The 20,407-nt window shown below is 41.9% G+C and overlaps 1 protein-coding gene across 7 annotated transcripts in view; it reads right to left on the bottom strand.

Annotated features, from left to right (window-relative positions):
* Positions 1 to 20,407, bottom strand: part of ubap2l (ubiquitin associated protein 2-like) — a 37,100-nt gene that overhangs the window by 2,040 nt on the left and 14,653 nt on the right. For 3 of the 7 annotated variants that reach the window (XM_034124577.1, XM_034124576.1, XM_034124579.1), the window contains 21 exons: positions 20,207 to 20,313; positions 19,817 to 19,876; positions 19,658 to 19,710; positions 19,383 to 19,468; positions 18,725 to 18,905; positions 16,784 to 17,000; positions 16,359 to 16,663; positions 15,205 to 15,377; positions 14,187 to 14,277; positions 13,877 to 13,916; positions 13,571 to 13,754; positions 13,366 to 13,426; positions 12,014 to 12,326; positions 8,954 to 9,042; positions 8,796 to 8,849; positions 8,593 to 8,677; positions 7,916 to 8,133; positions 7,518 to 7,623; positions 6,226 to 6,345; positions 398 to 465; positions 82 to 276 (listed from right to left, as the gene is read on the bottom strand). In XM_034124577.1, coding sequence (XP_033980468.1) covers positions 82 to 276; positions 398 to 465; positions 6,226 to 6,345; positions 7,518 to 7,623; positions 7,916 to 8,133; positions 8,593 to 8,677; positions 8,796 to 8,849; positions 8,954 to 9,042; positions 12,014 to 12,326; positions 13,366 to 13,426; positions 13,571 to 13,754; positions 13,877 to 13,916; positions 14,187 to 14,277; positions 15,205 to 15,377; positions 16,359 to 16,663; positions 16,784 to 17,000; positions 18,725 to 18,905; positions 19,383 to 19,468; positions 19,658 to 19,710; positions 19,817 to 19,876; positions 20,207 to 20,313 — 2,806 coding nt within the window. The remainder of the gene's footprint in view (positions 1 to 81; positions 277 to 397; positions 466 to 6,225; positions 6,346 to 7,517; positions 7,624 to 7,915; positions 8,134 to 8,592; positions 8,678 to 8,795; positions 8,850 to 8,953; positions 9,043 to 12,013; positions 12,327 to 13,365; positions 13,427 to 13,570; positions 13,755 to 13,876; positions 13,917 to 14,186; positions 14,278 to 15,204; positions 15,378 to 16,358; positions 16,664 to 16,783; positions 17,001 to 18,724; positions 18,906 to 19,382; positions 19,469 to 19,657; positions 19,711 to 19,816; positions 19,877 to 20,206; positions 20,314 to 20,407) is intronic. The other 4 variants (XM_034124578.1, XM_034124580.1, XM_034124581.1 and 1 more) reach the window with 3 other exon arrangements.

Genomic DNA, 20,407 nt, shown 5'->3' with positions numbered 1-20,407 from the left:
TGATTCCTAACCTGAACTATAGGTGTGAAATCAAGCTGCATCAACAGATGGAGAAAAACACAACGGTGGCATTTCCTGTACCTGTCCGTCCTGCTGCAGGTGGTGGTGCAGAATCTGAGAGTGGGGTTGTTGGTGAGGGGCCAGGATGTGCATGAAGGGGGCTGGGGCGTAGGCAGTGGCAGCCGGGGGGTTGATGGGACCCCCACTCCCCAGAGCTGACGGCAGGCTGAACGAAGCTGCAGGCGTGCCAGCGTGGAAACCCTGCTTATCGAACGACTGCAGGGGGAAGGGAGACAAAGACAAGACATGACATCTTTGTTTAATTCAAACTGCATGGAGGGGGGAAAAAGTTGTTTCCTGTGAGAATGGGCGTCAAATATTTATGATCTGTAATTACCTGAGTCTTTGTGTAAACGGACCCTGAAATGTCTGGTACCCCCGTGTTGCTTGATGTCACAGAGACTCCTGCAGACACAGAGGAGACAAGTGTGTGTATTGTTATTTGTGTTGAATAAATGCTACAGGCCCAAGCCAAGCTGCGTGGTCCTGCTGCCCACCTGCTGATTACAATTCCTGGATTAGACCCAAAGTGAAAAACAACAGCTTAAGGTGGGCTGACCTTTAAGGTGGATCCTTTATTCTCACAGGTCTTTTGTTATTAATTTAAATGTCAGGAAGAGCCCAGGAATAAAAAAGGAAAAGTCAAATCATATTTAAGTTGTGAAGGCAACTGATTGTATTTGATGAGCACACAATATCTCAGGCCACTGAATCGAAATCCTTTTGTCGTAGAATTTGTGCCATCTGCAAAAATACTGTCGTTCAAAGAACCAATATAATATTGTATCGGGATGAAACTTGCAATTTACATCTCCAAGTGTGTAAAAGCTACAGCATGGCGGGACTACACACTTTTATTGTATCAGGGCAACAAAAAAAATGCAGTGTGATGTGGGTTCTTCTTTATAGCAGTACTTTGTGATCTGCGTATAGAATGGTATATACGAGAGTTTCCCGTCAATAATACAAATAAAGTTATCTAAACACTTAAATGTGGGGTAGGTCATTTGAGAAACCAGCTTGAGTGCGCTAGAATTTGATAATACACAACCGGAAAAAATCTGCCACTTCCTTATAGAGCCCCTCCTCCAACACACACGAACGCGCACATGACCAATGAGGGCACAAGATAAGTTTGTGCACAGATGGAAGGCTGACAGGCAGGTAGGCCATCCAGTTATTTTAGCCGGCCCAGCTAAAATGATTGGTCGTGCTTTTTACAGTACTACGGCTTCCACAGATGACATTTTTTTATGGATTTTTTTTCAAAGCACTTAAGATATTCATTGCTATCGGGATGTTAAGAGCATTCCATGGAATATAACAAAAAGTGTATCTCGAGCCGGTTTCTCAAACTTACCTACCCTACCTTTAATATAACATTGTTGAAAAAAGTCCAAAAACAAATAAGGCTCAATGAATGAATTATTATTCCTAAGTGAACAAGAAAACTAATGTGTAAAATTGACAGACAATTTCTTTACAGGAAGACTTACTATAATTCAAGTTTCTGAGAAAGAAAATCTTACATAGAATCTTGGGAAATTTCAAGTATACACATCTATGTCAGCAAAAGTTCATAGATGTTGTGAGAAGAATTTCCTTTAAGTGAGGAGTACGGTAAAGCATATAAAGAGGGATGAGATGAAGAGAGGTGAGAAAGATGGTTTAGCAGCATATCAGTATCATATCATTTCGGCAACAATATTCAAGTTCTTACTGCGTGTGGTTGTTTAGCATGGCTTAAATCAGACATGAAAGTTGCAGAAAGAGCCACAATGCTAATGTGATGTTTGGCATTTAAAGCCAAAGATGGTGAAACATCATATTAACCCTTGTGCCCTCCTCGAATTTTCAACCTTTCGACCCCTTCGTGGCAAAAATGTACACGCCCATAATAACTGCTACTAAATCATCATACATCAACATTTCTTTCTACGTTTTTTTTCATGAATCACTTAAACAACTTATAACGTACTCAAAACTACCGAACATTCAATAATTTTCTGGATTTTAACCCTTTAAATGCCTGTTTAATTATTTGAATTATTTCATTATTTATGACAAAAAACACAAAAAATGAATTTTTTTCAATATAATAATTAGTAGAGGGATGGAACTTTGGTGGTTATTAGAGTCTTGGATGTGTCAAAGATTAGCAATAAAATTGATTTCACTGCATTATTATTTTGTACGTAGTGTCAGATACTACCTTTGGACCCCTTCGTGGCAAAAATGTACACGCCCATAATAACTGCTATTAAATCATCATACATCAATATATTTTTCTACTTTTTTTTCATGAATCACATAAACAACTTCTAACGTACTCAAAACTACCATTTTCGGTTTCGATTTTAACCCTTTAAACGCCTGTTTAATTATTTTCATTATTTCATTTATCTCAAAAATGCCTCATTGACTTCCATTCAGACCACATTTGTTGATCTCATTGCCATTGCAGTATAAAACCATGCATTTTGTAATGTCAGCATTTCATTTAGAAGAAAAGTAGTGATATTTGATATTTCTACTCTATTCCAACAGATTAAACCATTTTCCCACTGTAGGCCGATGCATTAAATTCTTACATTTTTGCCAGTTATTTTATGGAGCCGTGTGACTACCAGGGGGCCCCGAGAGTGGTGTGTGTGTGTGTGTGTGTGTGTGTGTGTGTGTGTGTGTCATTTCCAGCAGCAGACTAGCAGGTCCTGCAGCATGTGACCTGGTGCTCTCAGGTGATAGAACAACATTTTTTTAGGCCTGTGCACAACCAGCACACACCTCTCCTCCCTCTCCGTGTGTGTGTGAGAATCTGTAAGCATGCACAGATCATTTCATGGGAACAAAAGGCCATCTTTTGAGGGATGTGTTTGATGTGTCTTTGAAGAGCTGCTTGATTGTTTATGCACCTGGCTGCCAAAGATAAACATGCAGTTTGACCAAGGGCTTATTTCATTAGTGAGCAGAGAAGGAGAAAGACCTGGAGCAAAGAGAAGGAACTCAAATGAAGAAGCTTTTCAGTGCAGAAGAGACTTCAGAAATAATCTTGCAGCCTTCTTCTGCCAGCGAGCTGCAGGACTCATCTGAAGAAGACACAAGGTTCGAGCTGGGGTCTGACACTGAATGCTCTCTGGAGTCCAGCATTTCTTTGAGTTCCTCTGACCCTTCATCTGAAAGTGGAGAGGACACTGAGGGTCCGACCCACAGTGAGGGGACAGAGAAGAACGGAGGTCGTTCTCCCAGGAGCTGGGGAAAACCAGGGTGTCCTCACAGATTGTGAGAAGAAAGCCCCCCGTGGTGGTGGATGGTGGGCCGGACCCTCAGTATCCTCTCCACTTTCAGATGAAGGGTCAGAGGAACTCAAAGAAATGCTGGACTCCAGAGAGCATTCAGTGTCAGACCCCAGCTCGAACCTTGTGTCTTCTTCAGATGAGTCCTGCAGCTCGCTGGCAGAAGAAGACTACAAGATTATTTCTGAAGTCTCTTCTGCACTGAAAAGCTTCTTCATTTGAGTTCCTTCTCTTTGCTCCAGGTCTTTCTCCTTCTCTGCTCACTAATGAAATAAGCCCTTGGTCAAACTGCATTTTTATCTTTGGCAGCCAGGTGCATAAACACACTAACAGTTGTTTTTTGTTTTTGAGTAATCAAGCAGCTCTTCAAAGACACATCAAACACATCCCTCAAAAGATGGCCTTTTTTTCCCATGAAATGATCTGTGCATGCTTACGATTCTCACACACACACACGGAGAGGGAGGAGAGGTGTGTGCTGGTTGTGCACAGGCCTAAAAAATTGTTGTTCTATCACCTGAGAGCACCAGGTCACATGCTGCAGGACCTGCTAGTCTGCTGCTGGAAATGACACACACACACACACACACACGCATACATATACACACACACACACAGGCACACGCACACACACACATACACACACACACACACACCACTCTCGGGGCCCCCTGGTAGTCACACGGCTCCATAATATAACTGGCAAAAATGTAAGAATGTAATGCATCGGCCTACACGGAGACTTGTGTAATCTGTTGGAATAGAGTAGAAATATCAAATATCACTACTTTTCTTCTAAATGAAATGCTGACATTACAAAATGCATGGTTTTATACTGCAATGGCAGTGAGATCAACAAATGTGGTCTGAATGGAAGTCAATGAGGCATTTTTTAGAGAAATGAAATAATTAAAAATAATTAAACAGGCATTTAATGAGTTAAAATCCTGCCAATGATTGAATGTTTGGTAGTTTGGAGTACGTGAGAAGTTGTATATGTGATTCATGAAAAAAAAGTAGAAAAAGATATTGATGTATGATGATTTAATAGAAGTTATTATGGGCGTGTACATTTTTGCCACGAAGGTGTCCAGAGGTAGTATCTGACACTACGTAAAAATTAATAATGCAGTCAAATCAATTTTGTTGCTAATCTTTGACACATCCCAGACTCTAATAACCACCAAAGTTCCATCCCTCTACTAATTATTATATTGAAAGAAATTCATTTTTTGTGTTTTTTTTTAAGAGAAATTAAATAATTAAAATAATGAAACAGGCATTTAAAGGGTTAAAATCCTGAAAATTATTGGATGTTTGGTAGTTTTGAGCACGTTAGAAGTTGTTCAAGTGATTCATGGAAAAAAGAGTTTAATAAAATATTGATGTATGATGATTTAATAGCAGTTTCTATGAGCGTGTACATTTTTGCCACGAAGGGGTCCAGAGGGTGCAAAATGCATCACGAGAGTATACAAAACATGTAAGAGTAAACGACATTGGATTTCAAAAATGTGACTCAACAGAAGACTTCTTGCAAAAATCCATGCCAAAAGCTGTAACACAGCTGAAATGATCACCAAATCAAAAAAAAAAGTCAGGAAAAATGTACAAAAATGCCCGAGGAGGGCACAAGGGTTAAGGAAAAGTGATTTGAGATATGCTACACAGCTGTTACTAGGTACAAGCGAAAAAAACACATGAAACTCATTTGTCAGAGAAATAACACAATCCAAAGATTATAGAAGATATACTGATCAATCCCTTGACAACCTTTCACAAGGCAACCTGGTTTTCATTTAGGTACCATTCTATGTGAAGAACGAGATCATGAACGTGCACAGCAGAGATGCACAAGTCGAACCAAAACCGACTAAGCTTGTAAAATAATAACACGTGTGTGCGTGGGTTTCCGCTCCGCTCTGTTCTCGTCTCAGACCTCAGTCCCAACCCTTAAGTGACAGATAAGTGGCTTGCATGCAGGGTTAGTACTTTGGCTGAAGTGCCTAAGAAGCCAGCCAGTAGCAATGGTAACCAAGGCACAAACAAATCCTTCATTTATGGCCGGCTCCAGTGCATGCACAAGATACACAACTCGCCATCCATTAGAACTGATGCACTAAACAATATTTGGACGAAATGTTTGACAGTGAATGATCAAAATGGTCCATTATCAACATCCCTACTATAATGTATTAAGTTGAAAGTCTGTTGGGTGGGTTTTGGGGCTTAATTAATATTTTTGTGAGGCTTTGATAATGGGCCAGGTGGGCGTGAGTCACAATAACTGACCCGTGCATCACTGGTGCACGCTGGGAATACTGCTGCAGCCACCTGCCACTCAAAAAGCTCTTCAAATAGCACATTTACAGTTATTTTACAAATAATATATATTTTCTTAAACCCCTCTCTTGGACTGTAACCAGCTCCACCCACAGGACAGTGAACTGGATTCTCTGGCGACGAACATACCAGCAATGACAACATGAGGGAAGAGCAAGCATCAACCAGGGCAACTCATCAGTTTATGGCAGCCACTGTTCTCGTGCCCTGCCACATTTTTGACTCTAATCCTGATAATAACATAGCATACATGTCCAAAATGTAAAAACCAGATTGGATTGATGACAAGTTGCCCTGGAAGAGAACAGGGAACGGACAGAACGGCAGACACGGCTTTTAAGAGAGGCGGGCTGCATTGGACTGTCTAACAGCGGATGTAGTGTGACGGGTCTTCCTACAGACGCAGCTCATCAGCGATGAGGCAAAGGACTGAGAGCAAAGAAGGGGAGGAGGATGGTTGGTGACACAAGAGGAAGACGGGAGGGATAGGTTTTTTTTTCCTTTTGCTTTGGCATGTGGCGGCACTCACCGACTCCCGGCCCGCTGACAGAGCTGGCTGGCTTGTTTTGTGCAGAAGCGGCAGCGGCAGTGCCGTATCCGCCCTTACAGAAATCCCCACTCCCTGAAGCCTGGCCCACATCCTCATAGCCTGCAACAGTCAGATACACAGCCACAGCCCACAGCGTTAGACACACCAGGCAGCGGGAGCAGACCTGCCTCAAATAGCATTTGCAAATAATTCAAAGTTTGAAACTGTGTACCAGATGGACAGGTTTCACAAAATGGTGACAATACAGATTGTGTCAAGTCCTTAAGGAAACGCACTCGATACTTTATCATCTGAACTTTGACACCAAATGCATTGTCCTATGTGGCTAAATCTGTCCATCTGGAACATCATGAATGTCAGAATCATCGCCGACATAATATGCAAATACTATTTGAGCCAAGTCTGAGGGAAGGAGGTGGGGGAAGTGAGGGGGCAGGCAGGGTGTGTGTGGGAGGGGGGGTGGAGAGTGAGCTTGAGTTGGGTGATGGCAGAAAGCAGCAGAAGGTGCAGCTTAGAACAAATGTGACCAGAGGTAGATATTGAGTGATGAACTATGAAAGTAAAATAAAATCACCACTGAAAAAAGCAAAAAAAAGCAATAGATACCAGAATGCCTAAAACATATGAATAAATGGGTTAAGAAGACATTTGGGAGGATGATGGTTGTGCCGTTTGTTAATGAGTTTAATGTATGAATGTCTGGGGGGAGGTGGTGTGTGTTATGGAAGGTGAAGCCTTGGGGCAAATGACAACTTTCTGAAATGAGCAAAGCAAGCTATGGAAGACGGCAGGAGACCGATAATGTCGACCTCTGGTATTTAAACTGCCAGCCAGGTGCCTCTGTTCAAGCCCAACCTATCCTTTCCCATTCAGTTTAAATGGCAGACATGTTTTTGAAATACCGAGACTTCTTTCGTGTGTAAAGGCAATGAAAACTGGGTACCAGACGCAGATGCAATTCCTAATCTGACTAAATTAAACCTCTACATTAATACTAAAAACATGTTTGTCAACAAGTGAGAGTCAGCATGCAAGAATGCGTTTTGAACTACAGGCAGATACCTTCCGACATATTACAAGAGTGTTTACACAAGCATCATGTTTATGCTTGTAGAGGCTGCAGAGCTCAAATAAAATATGCAGTCCACATTGAGGCGAAATCAATGGGCTCATTGTGAGTAACAGCACAGATTTATTGGTATGCAAGTGTATAGAGTAGGACTTGCATGACACCTGTAAACATACAGCTTCTGTATCGTTTAGTGCCTCACCAGTGCTGTATCCATGGGAACCATAACCACTAGCCTGCTGGAAGGGTGCGGCTGATGCGTTGACGCCGACATTCACACCGTGCTGCTTTGACGAGGTAGGAGCCACCTGGACAAAAACAAAACCATGTAAAGTCATCGCGTGGTAACCAAATAGGGTAACCAAAGTTTGTCTTGGAGACTCATGAAAATGCAACTTTCTTCTCGTTCAGGGTCAGGAAGTACTCAGACAAAATGGATTCTAATACAGCACCATCAAAGGAAAGGCGCTAAAATGATCTCTTCCAATAGTGCAAACATCAAATTTGACTTGATGGTTTGCTCCTGTCTAAACAAACAGAGATTTTCCTGATGTTATGATGATGCTTCTAATCCTCAATAAAAGCAAGGTTTTTCCTCACCGGAAACACAGCAGGTCCGTACTGGAAGGTGTTGGGCAGACCTGGCATGCCGGTGTAGTACGGGAGGCTCGTGTAGCTGTAGCCGGGCGGCAGCGCTGGGTTGAGGAAGGGCTGCTGCGCGGTGTGATGCGCCTGCGTCTGGTTCTGTTGTGTCTGCGCTAATGTGGTGGCTGGGGAAGGAGACGATGCATCACCTCGACCAAACTTTGATAAGTCACCTGCAAATACAGAATGGGATGTTTGTGTTTGAATACAAATGTCTACATGAGATAAAACACAATACATTACTAGCAAACAAAGAAAAGGAGATATTAACGTAGGAAATCCTCAACTGCTGGCGACGGGAAGTTGAAACATTAAGGCCTTGAAGGAACAACCAAAGCTTATCATCTCTAAAGATTGTTAATTTATTTATTGGCATTATACAGTTTCTAGTCAATTTGGAAAACCTTAAATATATACAGTTCTCAAGTTAATCAAACTACAGATAGTTGCACTGTCAACCTGCCAGGCTTAGATTCTACCAGCAAGCAAAAAAGGCTCTTCATTTATTGTGAGGATAATCATTCAATTCAAACGGTCCCTTCATCACCAAACAAAAAGCAGTTTCAACAAGCAGCTAACTGTGGAGAAGACAGTGAGCTTAGCTTTTAATAGACAATTGTGAGATGGCTCACCAGAGTAAGGGTTGTTAGTCAAGTTGCCGTCTCGGCCAGTCAGTGCTGCTGTGGGAGTTGCAAAGGGTGCAATGCTGTAATAATCCTGGAGAGAGAAAAACATTGTTTGTTTTTTTAATACCGGACATGGAGCAATAAAGTATGGCTTGTGAATAATGTTTTTATTGCAGGAGTTGTTTTCTTTTACACAAAACAAAACTCACCAGCGGTATTCTTGCTTGCAGCATTTGTAAGTCATCGTAGCCGTACACCTGAGGCTGAGACACAGCAAGAAAAGTGTTACTTTATAAACTATACAAACTCTAGTAAGTGCAGATAAAAAGCTCAGTTTGTATAAACAGTGAGTCTGTCAGGAACTCACAGGGTAGGCGTGCAGTAGTCCAGGGGCCATGATGTAAGGGTTGGGCAGCAGAGGGGGCACTCCAGGGGGCAGGTTTGGAGGAGCTTTCCCTGCATGGACAAATCATGTAAAACACAAGCAATGCATTACAAACTTATTCTTAGATCTATTACACATTCATTTATTACGCACACCGGAAAATAAAGAAATGGAAGTACAGTCATTTTATGAATTCACTAAATATACAACTAGTTTTTACTTGGCAAGGAGAGATCCGTTTCAACACATTTATCCCTGAGATGCATCAGTAAATGACAACACTGCAATATACCGCTTGTTAAACTATGCACTGGCAGAGGGAGCAGAAAGGAAAACACATCAAATGTGTTTGAGAGAGAGAGAGACAGGCGTTGGGAGCAAACAAACAGAGTGAGATGAGTCAGAAGAATGGAAACCCTGCCAGTGACTGTCAAGTGACAAGTAGGCCTGTCACGATAATCCATACATTGACTTATCGTACGATAAATAAAAATGAACTCGATAGCTTTTCTGACCTCGATAAATTGCCGCTTACATGCGTGTTTGTTTACATAAGGATGTGACCAGCATTTTAGCCAGGCGCGCTGTGAGGGGCGGGGCTCACACACAGCCAGGTCAGGACACTCCGCGTGCAACAGCGTAGCAGCCAAATTAATAATATAGAGACAAGCAGGAGACAACGTGCGACTTACTCGAGGGGAATTTGAAGTTAAATTGGTTACAAAACCTAATTCCACATCTCCGGTGTGGGTATATTTTGGATTTAAGCCAAATCAACGAGGCGAACCTATGGACTTGAATGAGCCGGGCGGTGTGTCGCATTTGTTTTAAAAAAGGTAGCAATAAAAGCCAGCAATACGACCAACCTTAAACTGCACCTGAAACACAACCACCCCATTCCGTTTTCCCAGCTGGGAGCAAACACGGCAGCTGGAGATGGAGAGCCCCCACCTTCCCGACAGTTTGCCCAAGTCAATTTGCCCGACAATGCAAACATGTTGGTGTTCCTTGCTTGAAAACTTTGAAAAACAGATTTGGATATGGCCTGTTGAGGCATCTGGGTCTTTGTATGGACAGTGGACTGTACACTTGACTGTTGTTTTAAGGAGGTTTTTTTTGCTTGTGAGACAATGTGTGCTCATATTTATTATATATATATATTTATTATATAGATATAGATATAAAGAGAGAGAGAGAGCTCTGTTTTCCAGCCTGAGTCTATTTAATTTATTGTTTTGGTTGTGTGTGATTAAATTAATTTGTTATAATTAAATTAATTTGTTTTATTTATTATATATAATTTATATATTTGAATATTATTTCACATTTCATTTGCAATGTTGAATGTTCAATAAAAAGTTCTGTTTGAAAGGATGTACTTGAATTATTATTATATATATATAATCATGTCAGTGGTCTAAAATGGTCTTACAACGGTGCCGACAATATCGTTTATCGCAATAATTTCCGGGAAAATGTATCGTCCAACAAAATTAATTATCGTGACAGGCCTAATAACAAGCCACATAATTCCCAAGCAATTTGCACCACTGTGTGGTAAACAGAGTTGGGTGTAACGCGTTACAAAGTAACGCGTTACAAAGTAACGCGTTACTGTAATAATATTACTTTTGTCGGTAACGGAGTAGTGTAACGCGTTACTTTTATAATTCAGTAATCACACTACAGTTACTAACATTGCCCCGACACGCGTTACTTCGTTACTTTTATAAAATCAGTCATAATCACACTGACAGACAAGAGGGGTTTCCGCCGCAGGTTTATATGTACGTAATCTGCGCGACTTGCGCGTCCGCATCTCCACCTGCAGTGCTGCATAAACATGGCTGAGTCAGCGATAACTTTCGAGGGGTGGAGGTATGCCCATTATTTTGAGTTCGTCCGAAGAATAGACAGGAATGTGACGGTGAGGTGCAAACTGTGTCCAGGCCAGAAGCTGTTATCCACTGCTGTAAACACCACGTCAAACCTCAACAAACACCTGCAAAGAACACATGCTAAGGTGAAGCTAATAGCTAAGGACCCCCGAACCCAGAGTGAGGATGTTGTGAGTGCGCCGCCGCCGACCGAAGCAGCACAAATTAGAATTTGGAGGACCGGTAACCAAAGCAGAGATGGACAGGCTTGAAGCATCCTTCATAGTAGAGGTAATGTTGCCCATTTGCACAGTGGAATCACCATCGCATTGTTCAGAGATATACTGCGCAAAATACAGATAGCAGGAGACAGAGGACAGCCATAGTCAGAGCTATCTGGATCAGTCTTATGCGACAATGGAAACTGAACTAAAGAGAACATTTGAAACTTTAGCAGTCTGCGTGATCTGTCTGTAGGGAGGGGCGGGCCGGCCCTGCGAGTAAAGTAACGAGTAAAGTAACGAGTAAAGTAACGAGTAAAGTAACGAGTAAAGTAACGAGTAAAGTAACGAGTAAAGTAACGAGTAAAGTAACGAGTAAAGTAACGAGTAAAGTAACGAGTAAAGTAACGAGTAAAGTAACGAGTTACTTTATGTAGAGAGTAACGAAGTAGTGTAATATATTACTTTTTTTTAAAGTAATATGTAATATATTACTTTTTTTTTAGTAACGACCCCATCTCTGGTGGTAATGCATACAAACAGCCATATTGGTGACATTAACAAGCTCTCACTGGCTCATCATTTATCAAGTGATCAAATTGATTTGTATTTTAAAAAGTGCGAAACAAGGGATAAAAGAAAACTGTTGACACAAGAAAAACTTGACTAAATGCTCGAATCTGAAACTTAATATGGATGGATATATAGTAAGTCATGCGTTACAGTGTGAAGTCCTGACACAAAATTACCAAAGCTACAATTAACTCACTGGTATTGCAAGCTATAGATTCAAATTAAAGTAAGCAAAACATACAATGTGAGGGAAAGGAAAATCTACAGTTTTTACATTTATGTTGAGCAATTGCAAGATTTGGATGTTAAACTGTCTAAAGAGGTGTAGGTGTCAAAGTGTAAGAATTGTTGCACCTGTGTTTATGTCTAACCTGAGGATGCTGCAGAGTTGCGTAAGGAAGAGGAAGTCGCTAAAGAAGAAATGGCTGAGCCTGCCGAGGACATTGAAGCAGCGGCGACTGCAGCTTGGACCGCCATGGAGGCAGGGTTAAGGCCCATGGCCAGGCTGCTGATGGGGCAGAGCCCAGAGGGAGCTAAAACTGTGTTGGAGCCCACAGAGCAGGCCTGATGGACCCCTAGGGACACCTGCGCTGAGGAAGAGGAGGGGACTGATGATGGCACCGATGACACGGAGGAGGGGTAGTTGGAGCAGTGCAGGCTTGAGTCACCGTCTACGCTGGGATGCTGCAGAGACGGAAGGACGAAGTTAAAAAGATGCGGTTAGGATTGATGAGATTACATTTCCATTAGAGTAAATGGACATGTAATACGTTCATCTGACATCACAGGAAATGAAGCTTTGAAAATGCTTAAGGAGGAGATGGAGGGAGAAACGCTGGCCAGCATAAGCATGTACAACACACACACACCTCAGTTTCTTTTTGGTTAAAAACAACAACATCCAACCTACTCTTCAAAGAAATCCACATGATTTCGAAACACACAAACACATAATTGCTGGAAGAATAAAAGCTGTGCACGTTATTCTCAGCTCTACATGCACCAGTGCATGACAAAATATGTTATGCAGGACTTCTAACCTGCATTGACAGTGACTGATGCAATTGACACTTTCCACACACAAAAATCGGACACTGACAGTGCACTGGCAGATAGGACAACACAACAGAAGCACTATAGAAGACCTGGTGAAGCCAGCCGCTGCTGATTTTGAAGCGCGTCAAATTGTGCTGTTGCAGTAGCCATACTTGGAGTCGGCAAAAAAGGATTAAGTAAGACTCGCAACATCGCATGACAGAAGGTTTGTCGAGTTTAATTCTGCTTAGAATAAAGGAAAGTAAGCTCAAATAATATCGCAACATATTGACAATGTTCTTATTGTTAAACTCATTTTTAAATTAATAGAAATTATGGTTTCGCTTCAAAGGTTTGCTGAAATATGTAAAGCAATCATGATTAGGGTGATCCTGGACATGAGAAATCTGAATTAATTGATCAAAATAACATATTTGAATTGAAGATATTGTACTTTACTGTACAGTAAAAAAAAAAAAAAAAGTTTATACATTTTTTAAATATTACACCTTTTTTTTTTTACATGACTCTCAAAGTTAATGGAAGTGGCAAAAATGAAGGAAAGGTGCAGGTAAAATTATAGCTGCAGGTTATTTTCAAAAGTTTCATCCACCAGCACAGGAACTGAGAAAAACATTTGAATGCCTGATTCTATGACAAATACAGAAATATAAAATAAAAATCTCACCATTAAGCTGGATGACCGGACTGAAGACTGAGCTAGGCTGTTCTGCTGTGATTGGTGAGAGCTGTAAAAGTAATAAGAAGGTTCAACGCATATCTCAACTATCTATACAGAGCACAATTAACATTTACTAATACTCGAGTTATGATCTCTGGATAAACCGCAGATACCATTTCCTTTCCTATATTACTGTGTGTGTTAAACTCACTTGTTGTGCTGAGGAGGGGGGAAAGTATTTGGAGGCATGTCTTCACAGTGCCCCAGACCGCTGAGAGATGTCTGATTGGATGAAGTCATCAAGGAGGCAGGGCCGGAGCCGCTGTCAGTCAAAGTGCCCATGCTGACAGGCGTGACTGAATCAGAGACCTGCCGAACTGATACTGCAGAGCCCGCTGCAGCCGAGGAGAAAGAGAGAGAGAAAACAATATTGTAATAAATTCCAATCCAGTGTGATCCGGACTTTTTCAAAAATTATTTTGAAAAGAAGAAAAAAACCTCGTATAGAGACCCTTACCTTCCCCAGAATGTGTTCCGTGTATTGAACTGAAGCCATTCTGTAAAACCAACAATGTAGGTTAGCTCACAGGTTTCCATGGAAACAGGCCATTCATAAAAAGATGAAGGGTGTTGGGCTTTTGGAAACATTTAAGTTATGCAGTGCATTTTAACAACGAGTCATGTTTAAAACCAGAACCGTCTCAAAATCCCCACACCTTAAAAAAAACGCACATACACAACAGACTTATCTAAGCACTACATTAACAAACCACCATGTTAGATTTTTTACCAAGTCTAAGTGATCAAGAGGGACGCTTTGTCCTTACCTTGGGCTGCATGTCCTTCTGAGGGGAGGAGGAGATGGAGGGGGGGTAGCGGCGTGTCTGAGACGCTCTCTGATCGTACATGTCCATCTGACTGGGGTTGGAAAGAGCTGGAGTTGACTCACTGATTGTAACGGTATTGACAAGATGGCGTACTTAAGGAACAATCAGTGGTTCTGACTTGAACATTAATAATACCCGCTTACATTTTAGAGCACTTTTAAATACTCAAACATGAATGAAACTTCAAATACCGTTTATTTTTATGAACTCTTGTTTAATAGATAGCGCAGCTAGCAGAAAAATGTTTAGATTGAACAAGTCGTGAATAACCCTAAGCAAAGGTGTGAAAAAATAAACGTCATCTTCAAAGTATTATGGTACTAGGCAGAGTCCTGCACGGGTCTGATTTTCAAGACCCGCTCCCGCCCCGCGACGTGCAATACCGAACCCGCCCCCCGCACATATTGCCAATTAGTTCCGCAAACCGACCCGACCCATCGGCACAAGATCCGCAAACCGACCCGAACCCGCATATCCTAGGAGCAGTGAAAACATGCAATTATTAACACACGCCGTTGCGTATTTGGCTCAAAAAGCGTGGGATGTTGGTTATTTTCTCCATCTAGGCTGACACCAAAAGCCTCCCAGACATTGGATTTCGCTCTTGAGGAAGAGTTATTTACAATGCTGTATTCTCCGAGCTTCGCCTTCACCTCAGCCATTTCGAATGTGGCGCGCTCAGCAGCAGATTGATGCGGTGCAGAGGTTATGAATATGCGTGGTCCCGCGGGGGAGAGGTCTGAGGATTTAAACATTAAATTAAATTATTATTATTTGTAATTAATTTATTATGAAACACCCGCGACCCGACCCGCATCTTCTTTGTTTTACCCAGAACCGAACCCGGAAAAAAATGTTTGAATAAAAATACCACCCACGAATCACTTTTTTTGCAGGTCACCCGTCGGGTACCCGATGCAGGACTCTGGTACTAGGTAGTATTTGTGGATGTACTGACCTGCTGGGGCTAGTGTAGAGACTGTTCTGGACCTGGTGGGCTTGTGTTGTGGAGGCGGGGGTGGACTCGTACTCTGGCATAGCCGGTTCTGACCCAAACTGGAAGGCTCCAAACTGAAGATTAAGGCCCAACATGTCTGTTGAGCCAGGCATCTCGACCGCCATAGCCGGAATCTGATGAAGATGAGGGGCATTTTAAAGTATATAACAAAATACTTTGAATCTTAACCCGTTAAGCTGTTTTTCTGATCAAAAGTTGTGTTCAATGGTATTAAAACGATAAAAACACTGCTGAAGGTTAATCCATAGATTAATCCAATGTGTCTGTCACTTTGAAATGATTACTGATAATCCATCAAACCATTTGTCAAAAACTGAGATTTCATATTAGCTGCTATGAGAGCTACAACCCAGCTTCCGGTTTTGGGCAAACTGCGTGCGCATCACTCAATCCTCAATGGAAATGTTTAGATGGATTTTAGGAACTTCCCCTCGATTCTATTGGCTCTAACGGTTAAAAAGGTGTGTCAATCATCAACATCGACCAAGGGGGGCCAGAGATATGGTAAATCCACCCAAATGACCCCAGAAGTGTTTGTTTTTTTGTTAAACCTCTCTAAAAAGGTCAAATGTGACTGGTTTTGCATCAATCTTGATACAGGGTACTTATTATATATTATAGTTTGGATTCCTAAAGCTTTTAGTCTGCTATCCCATCATTCAAGGGTGGTTTTCACTATAAGTAATGTTGTTGTTTTTTTGGACGGACACTATAATTTACATTTGTTTACTAGGTTCAATCTGAAATTACTTTAAAATAAAAAAATACTATATTGATTCTGACTTTTCTACATCCAACTCACAGGTTTATCATTGCTTTGAGAAAAAAGATTATTAATTTACCCCAGGCTCAGGGCTTAACAGGTTAAGGATGATAGTTATTGGACATTTTTAGCTTACATGTAAATTGGAGAAATATTATTAGTGTAATTTTCAGTTGCTGTCCATGAAGTGAGACCTAGATGCTTAGCAAAGCTTTTCTATAGGCATTTACCCCTTTATCAAGTCAGGTAAAGCAATATTCAGTTGTCTGCTCGATTAATAAACTTCACATATAGAACCTTTATTATATCATCTATTTAATGCTGTTGTTACCTTTGTTGAGATGGAAGTCCTCTTCTTCTGCTGTTTGAGTTTGTGTTGGTGCAAAGGCAGAGGACTTGAACCATGGGCATCTGAGGAACTCGGGGAAACTTGCTGACCTAGAGAAGGAATTGCTGCCATTTTGGGAAGGGAGGAAGCTGGCGGAGGCACCGCGTGGGGCGAGGGAGAAGACGAGGAGGGAGGAGGCAGGCCTTTGTCCTGCAGGAAAACATCCAACATGGACGAGGTGCCGGTCTGGTAGGGCTGCCGCTTTGTGAAGGGCGAATGGACCGCTTGCTCTGGCTGAGTCTTCATATCTGACAGTGAGAGAGAGGAGGAGAAAGAGTTAGTAAAGAAACCCGTACAGCAGTTCAGTTTTTCTATGTCATTATCTTTAACTTGCGAAAAAAGATCGAAGGAGAGAATGGAGTAATTACAGTAGGGTGTCATCTCACCGTATTGTCCCAGTGAGGGTCCACTGGTGTCCCAGGAAGAATGGGTTGTGTTGGGGGGTCCAGTTTGGGAGTGCTGGGCTGCCAGCTGGGCCAGTGCCTGGGCTGTTTTATATTGCTCCAGGAACTGAGAGCCGGTTGTCCCTGTGCTGGCTCCTTTAGGGTCACCTACCTCCCCGAAACTCTTGCTCAGCATGTTGACCTGCAACAATAGCAGATTATCACAATAAAATAAAAAAAGTCTTGATACAACATGGTTTGTCATTATGTGATGATTTCAATGGCCGTGTCCTTTTCCTGTTTGGCTCGGAAAAGGTTAATTAAGGTATGAAATTTGGATTTCTAGAGGCAGAATATACTGTACAGGTGCATCTCAATAAATTAGAATATCGTGGAAAAGTTCATTTATTTCATTAATTCAATTCAAAAAGTCAAACTCGTGTATTATATGGATTCATTACACACAAAGAGAAATATGTCATGCCTTTATTTGTTTTAATCTTGATAATTACGGCTTACAGCTAATGAAAACCCAAAAATCTGTATCTCAGAAAATAAGAATCATACATAAGACCAATAAAAAAAAAAAAAAGATTTTTAATACAGAAATGTTGTTCTTCTGAAAAGTATGTTCATGTGTATGCACTCAGTACTTGGTAGGGCCTCCTTTTGCATGAATGACTGCATCAATGCGGCGTGGCATGGAGGCGATCAGCCTGTGGCTCTGCTGAGGTGTGATGGAAGCCCAGGGTGCTTTGATAGCGGCCTTCAGCTCGTCTGCATTGTTGGGTCTCGCGTCTCTCATTTTCCTCTTGACAATACCCAATAGACTCTCTATAGGGTTCAGGTCAGGCCAGTTTGCTGGCCAATCAAGCACAGTAATTCCATGGTCACTAAAACAGGTCTTAGTACTTTTGGCAGTGTGGGCAGGTGCCAAGTCCTGCTGGAAAATGAAATCAGCATCTCCATAAAGCTTGTCAGAAGAAGGAAGCATGAAGTGCTCTAAAATGTCCTGGTAGACGGCTGTGTTGACTTTGGACTTGAGAAAACACAGAGGACCAACACCAGCAGATGACATGGCTCCCCAAATCATCACTGACTGTGGAAACTTCACACTGGACTTCAAGCAACATGGATTGTGTGCCTCTCCACTCTTCCTCCAGACTCTGGGACCTTGATTTCCAAATGAAATGCAACATTTACTTTCATCTGAAAAGAGGCCTTGGACCGCTGAGCCATAGACCATTTATTTTTCTCCTTAGCCCAGGTAAGACGCTTCTGACGCAGTCTCTGGTTCAGGAGTGGCTTGACACGAGGAATACAACAGTTGTAGCCCATGTCCTGGATACGTCTGTGCGTGGTGGCTCTTGATGCACAGACTCCAGCCTCAGTCCACTCCTTGTGAAGCTCCCCCAAATGTTTGAATGGCTTTTGCTTGACAATCCTCTCAGGTCTGCGGTCATCCCTGTTGCTTGTGCACCTTTTCCTACCACATTTTTTCCTTCCACTCAACTTTCTATGAATATGCTTGGATACAGCACTCTGTGAACAGCCAGCTTCTTTAGCAATGACCTTTTGAGGCTTACCCTGACTGTCTTCTGGAAAACTGTCAGGTCAGCAGTCTTCCCCATGATTGTGAAGCCTGCTGAACCAGATTGAGAGACTATTTAAAAGGCTCAGGAAACCTTCGCAGGCATTTTGAGTCTACAATATTGAACTTTTTCACAATATTCTAATTTTCTGAGATACTGATTTTGGGATTTTCATTAGCTGTAAGCCATAATCATGAAGATTAAAACAAATAAAGCCTTGAAATATTTCACTGTGTGTAATGAATCCATATAATATATGAGTTTCACTTTTTGAATTTATTATTTATTGAGACGCACCTGTACATTAAAGAAATGCTGTTTTGGTAATTCTCACCATGCTGTGCTGGGTGTAAGGGGTGCTGGAGGATGTTTGGGAGAGCGGCACCCCTTGCTTAGAGTTGCTGAAAACCATTGACTGGGACAAGGAGGAGGGCTGGGCGGCCTCCATGGGGGGGTTTTCTGTTTCTGAGGAGGAGGACGGGGGAGTCTTGCCCAGGAGCACTGCAAGGTCGATCCTAACAAGGTGAAAACATTTATTAAAAAAGGAGGACATTTTAAATGAGGGATGGCTGGATAACAACCTTGAGGATCAGTTAATAACAATGAGAACGTATTTTTCCCTCCCTTAAACAACTAAGCGGTTAATATTACATTTGAAAGGAAGGACTTTGTTTGGCCTTGACATCTAAAAAACATCATACCCAAACTGTAAAACAGATATGCTATTGACCCAGCAGAATACACAGCTCACAATATGATTTTGTTACGCAACAATACTGCTACAAGTTTTGGCCATTCTGTAAACAAAACAAGTATAGGATCGGTGCGTCCTTAATTCAATTTGATCCCTCTAAACTAGACCTTTATTTTCACTAGGGCTCCAACCACTTTTTTTTTGGAACAAGTAAACAGTAAAAGCAAGCAAATAAACTATTCTCTTTAGGATTCCTGTAAATCATAACTAAGTCATAAGAGTGTGTACGGGGACCCACCTCTGTCCTTTGGTGATGGTAACATTCTCTTGAGGCGCTGGCACAGACGCCACGCTGGAAGCTGTGAATATCTTCGTCTCTGAAAGCTGCAGAAAAAGAGAAAGTAGAAGATATTATAGTTGGAAAAACCAAACATATCTCAATCCATTGATATCCATTGTTCCGTGACTGAAACAACATTTAACTGTTATAACTTCTGATTTGTGTTTAGAGGTTTTCATTTATTACATTTTGAGCTAAAACCGTGTCATGCGGTTTAGCCCAGAAACACTCACATCTTCATTCCAGTCCTCAGTGCCCCACTCCTCAGTGGCAGCCCGCCAGGCGCCTGTGATTCAGAGAGAAACGGTTTCAATACTGCGCAGATAGGCAAAGAGATATTCAAACAGAATGAGGGATGCATACAAACAACCCAGAAGTGAAGATGGGTTTACCAGGAGCAGAGTCAAACTTGGGCGGGAAATTTGTTCCCTCCGCTGGAGCGTATTCCGACCCTGGAGAAAAAGACAGATCAAAGTTACATTTTACAAAGAGGCATGAATACACTTGGACACACATTGATATGAGCGTAAAGATCTAAGAGGATTACAATGTGTCCAGGATTTGACGTTTTTGGAAACAGTGTGCATGGTTGATGAAGCTTTAGCGCCCAGCATCAAAGGGTAAGTGTCCTTTGAATGCAAGTGAACCTTCCTCTCATCTTAACCACACGCGCTTCTTTTGGATGCCGATAGGATTTTTAAAGTAGTAATCAGATGCTTCATTGATAAGATGAACTTCTCTTTTTGGAGGCTATCTTTATCTTAATCTATAAATGAACTTACTAGCTTCCTCCTCAAGCTCCCCACTTCCTGTGTTATTCCAGGTGCTGCCCCCGCCGTAGTTTTCATCTGTCTGGGCTGGCTCCGCGTAGTCGGCAGGGTTGAATGTACTGCGGAAGAGAGCGATAAAAAGGGCTTATTGGAAATCAAGTGTGTGTACAGACCAACAGCTGAAGGTCCGTCAGCACTACAAAGAACATTTCG

The sequence above is a fragment of the Trematomus bernacchii genome, unplaced genomic scaffold (assembly GCF_902827165.1).
Source record: "Trematomus bernacchii unplaced genomic scaffold, fTreBer1.1, whole genome shotgun sequence".
NCBI lineage: Eukaryota > Metazoa > Chordata > Actinopteri > Perciformes > Nototheniidae > Trematomus > Trematomus bernacchii.
This window is presented reverse-complemented; position numbering and strand designations above follow the sequence as displayed.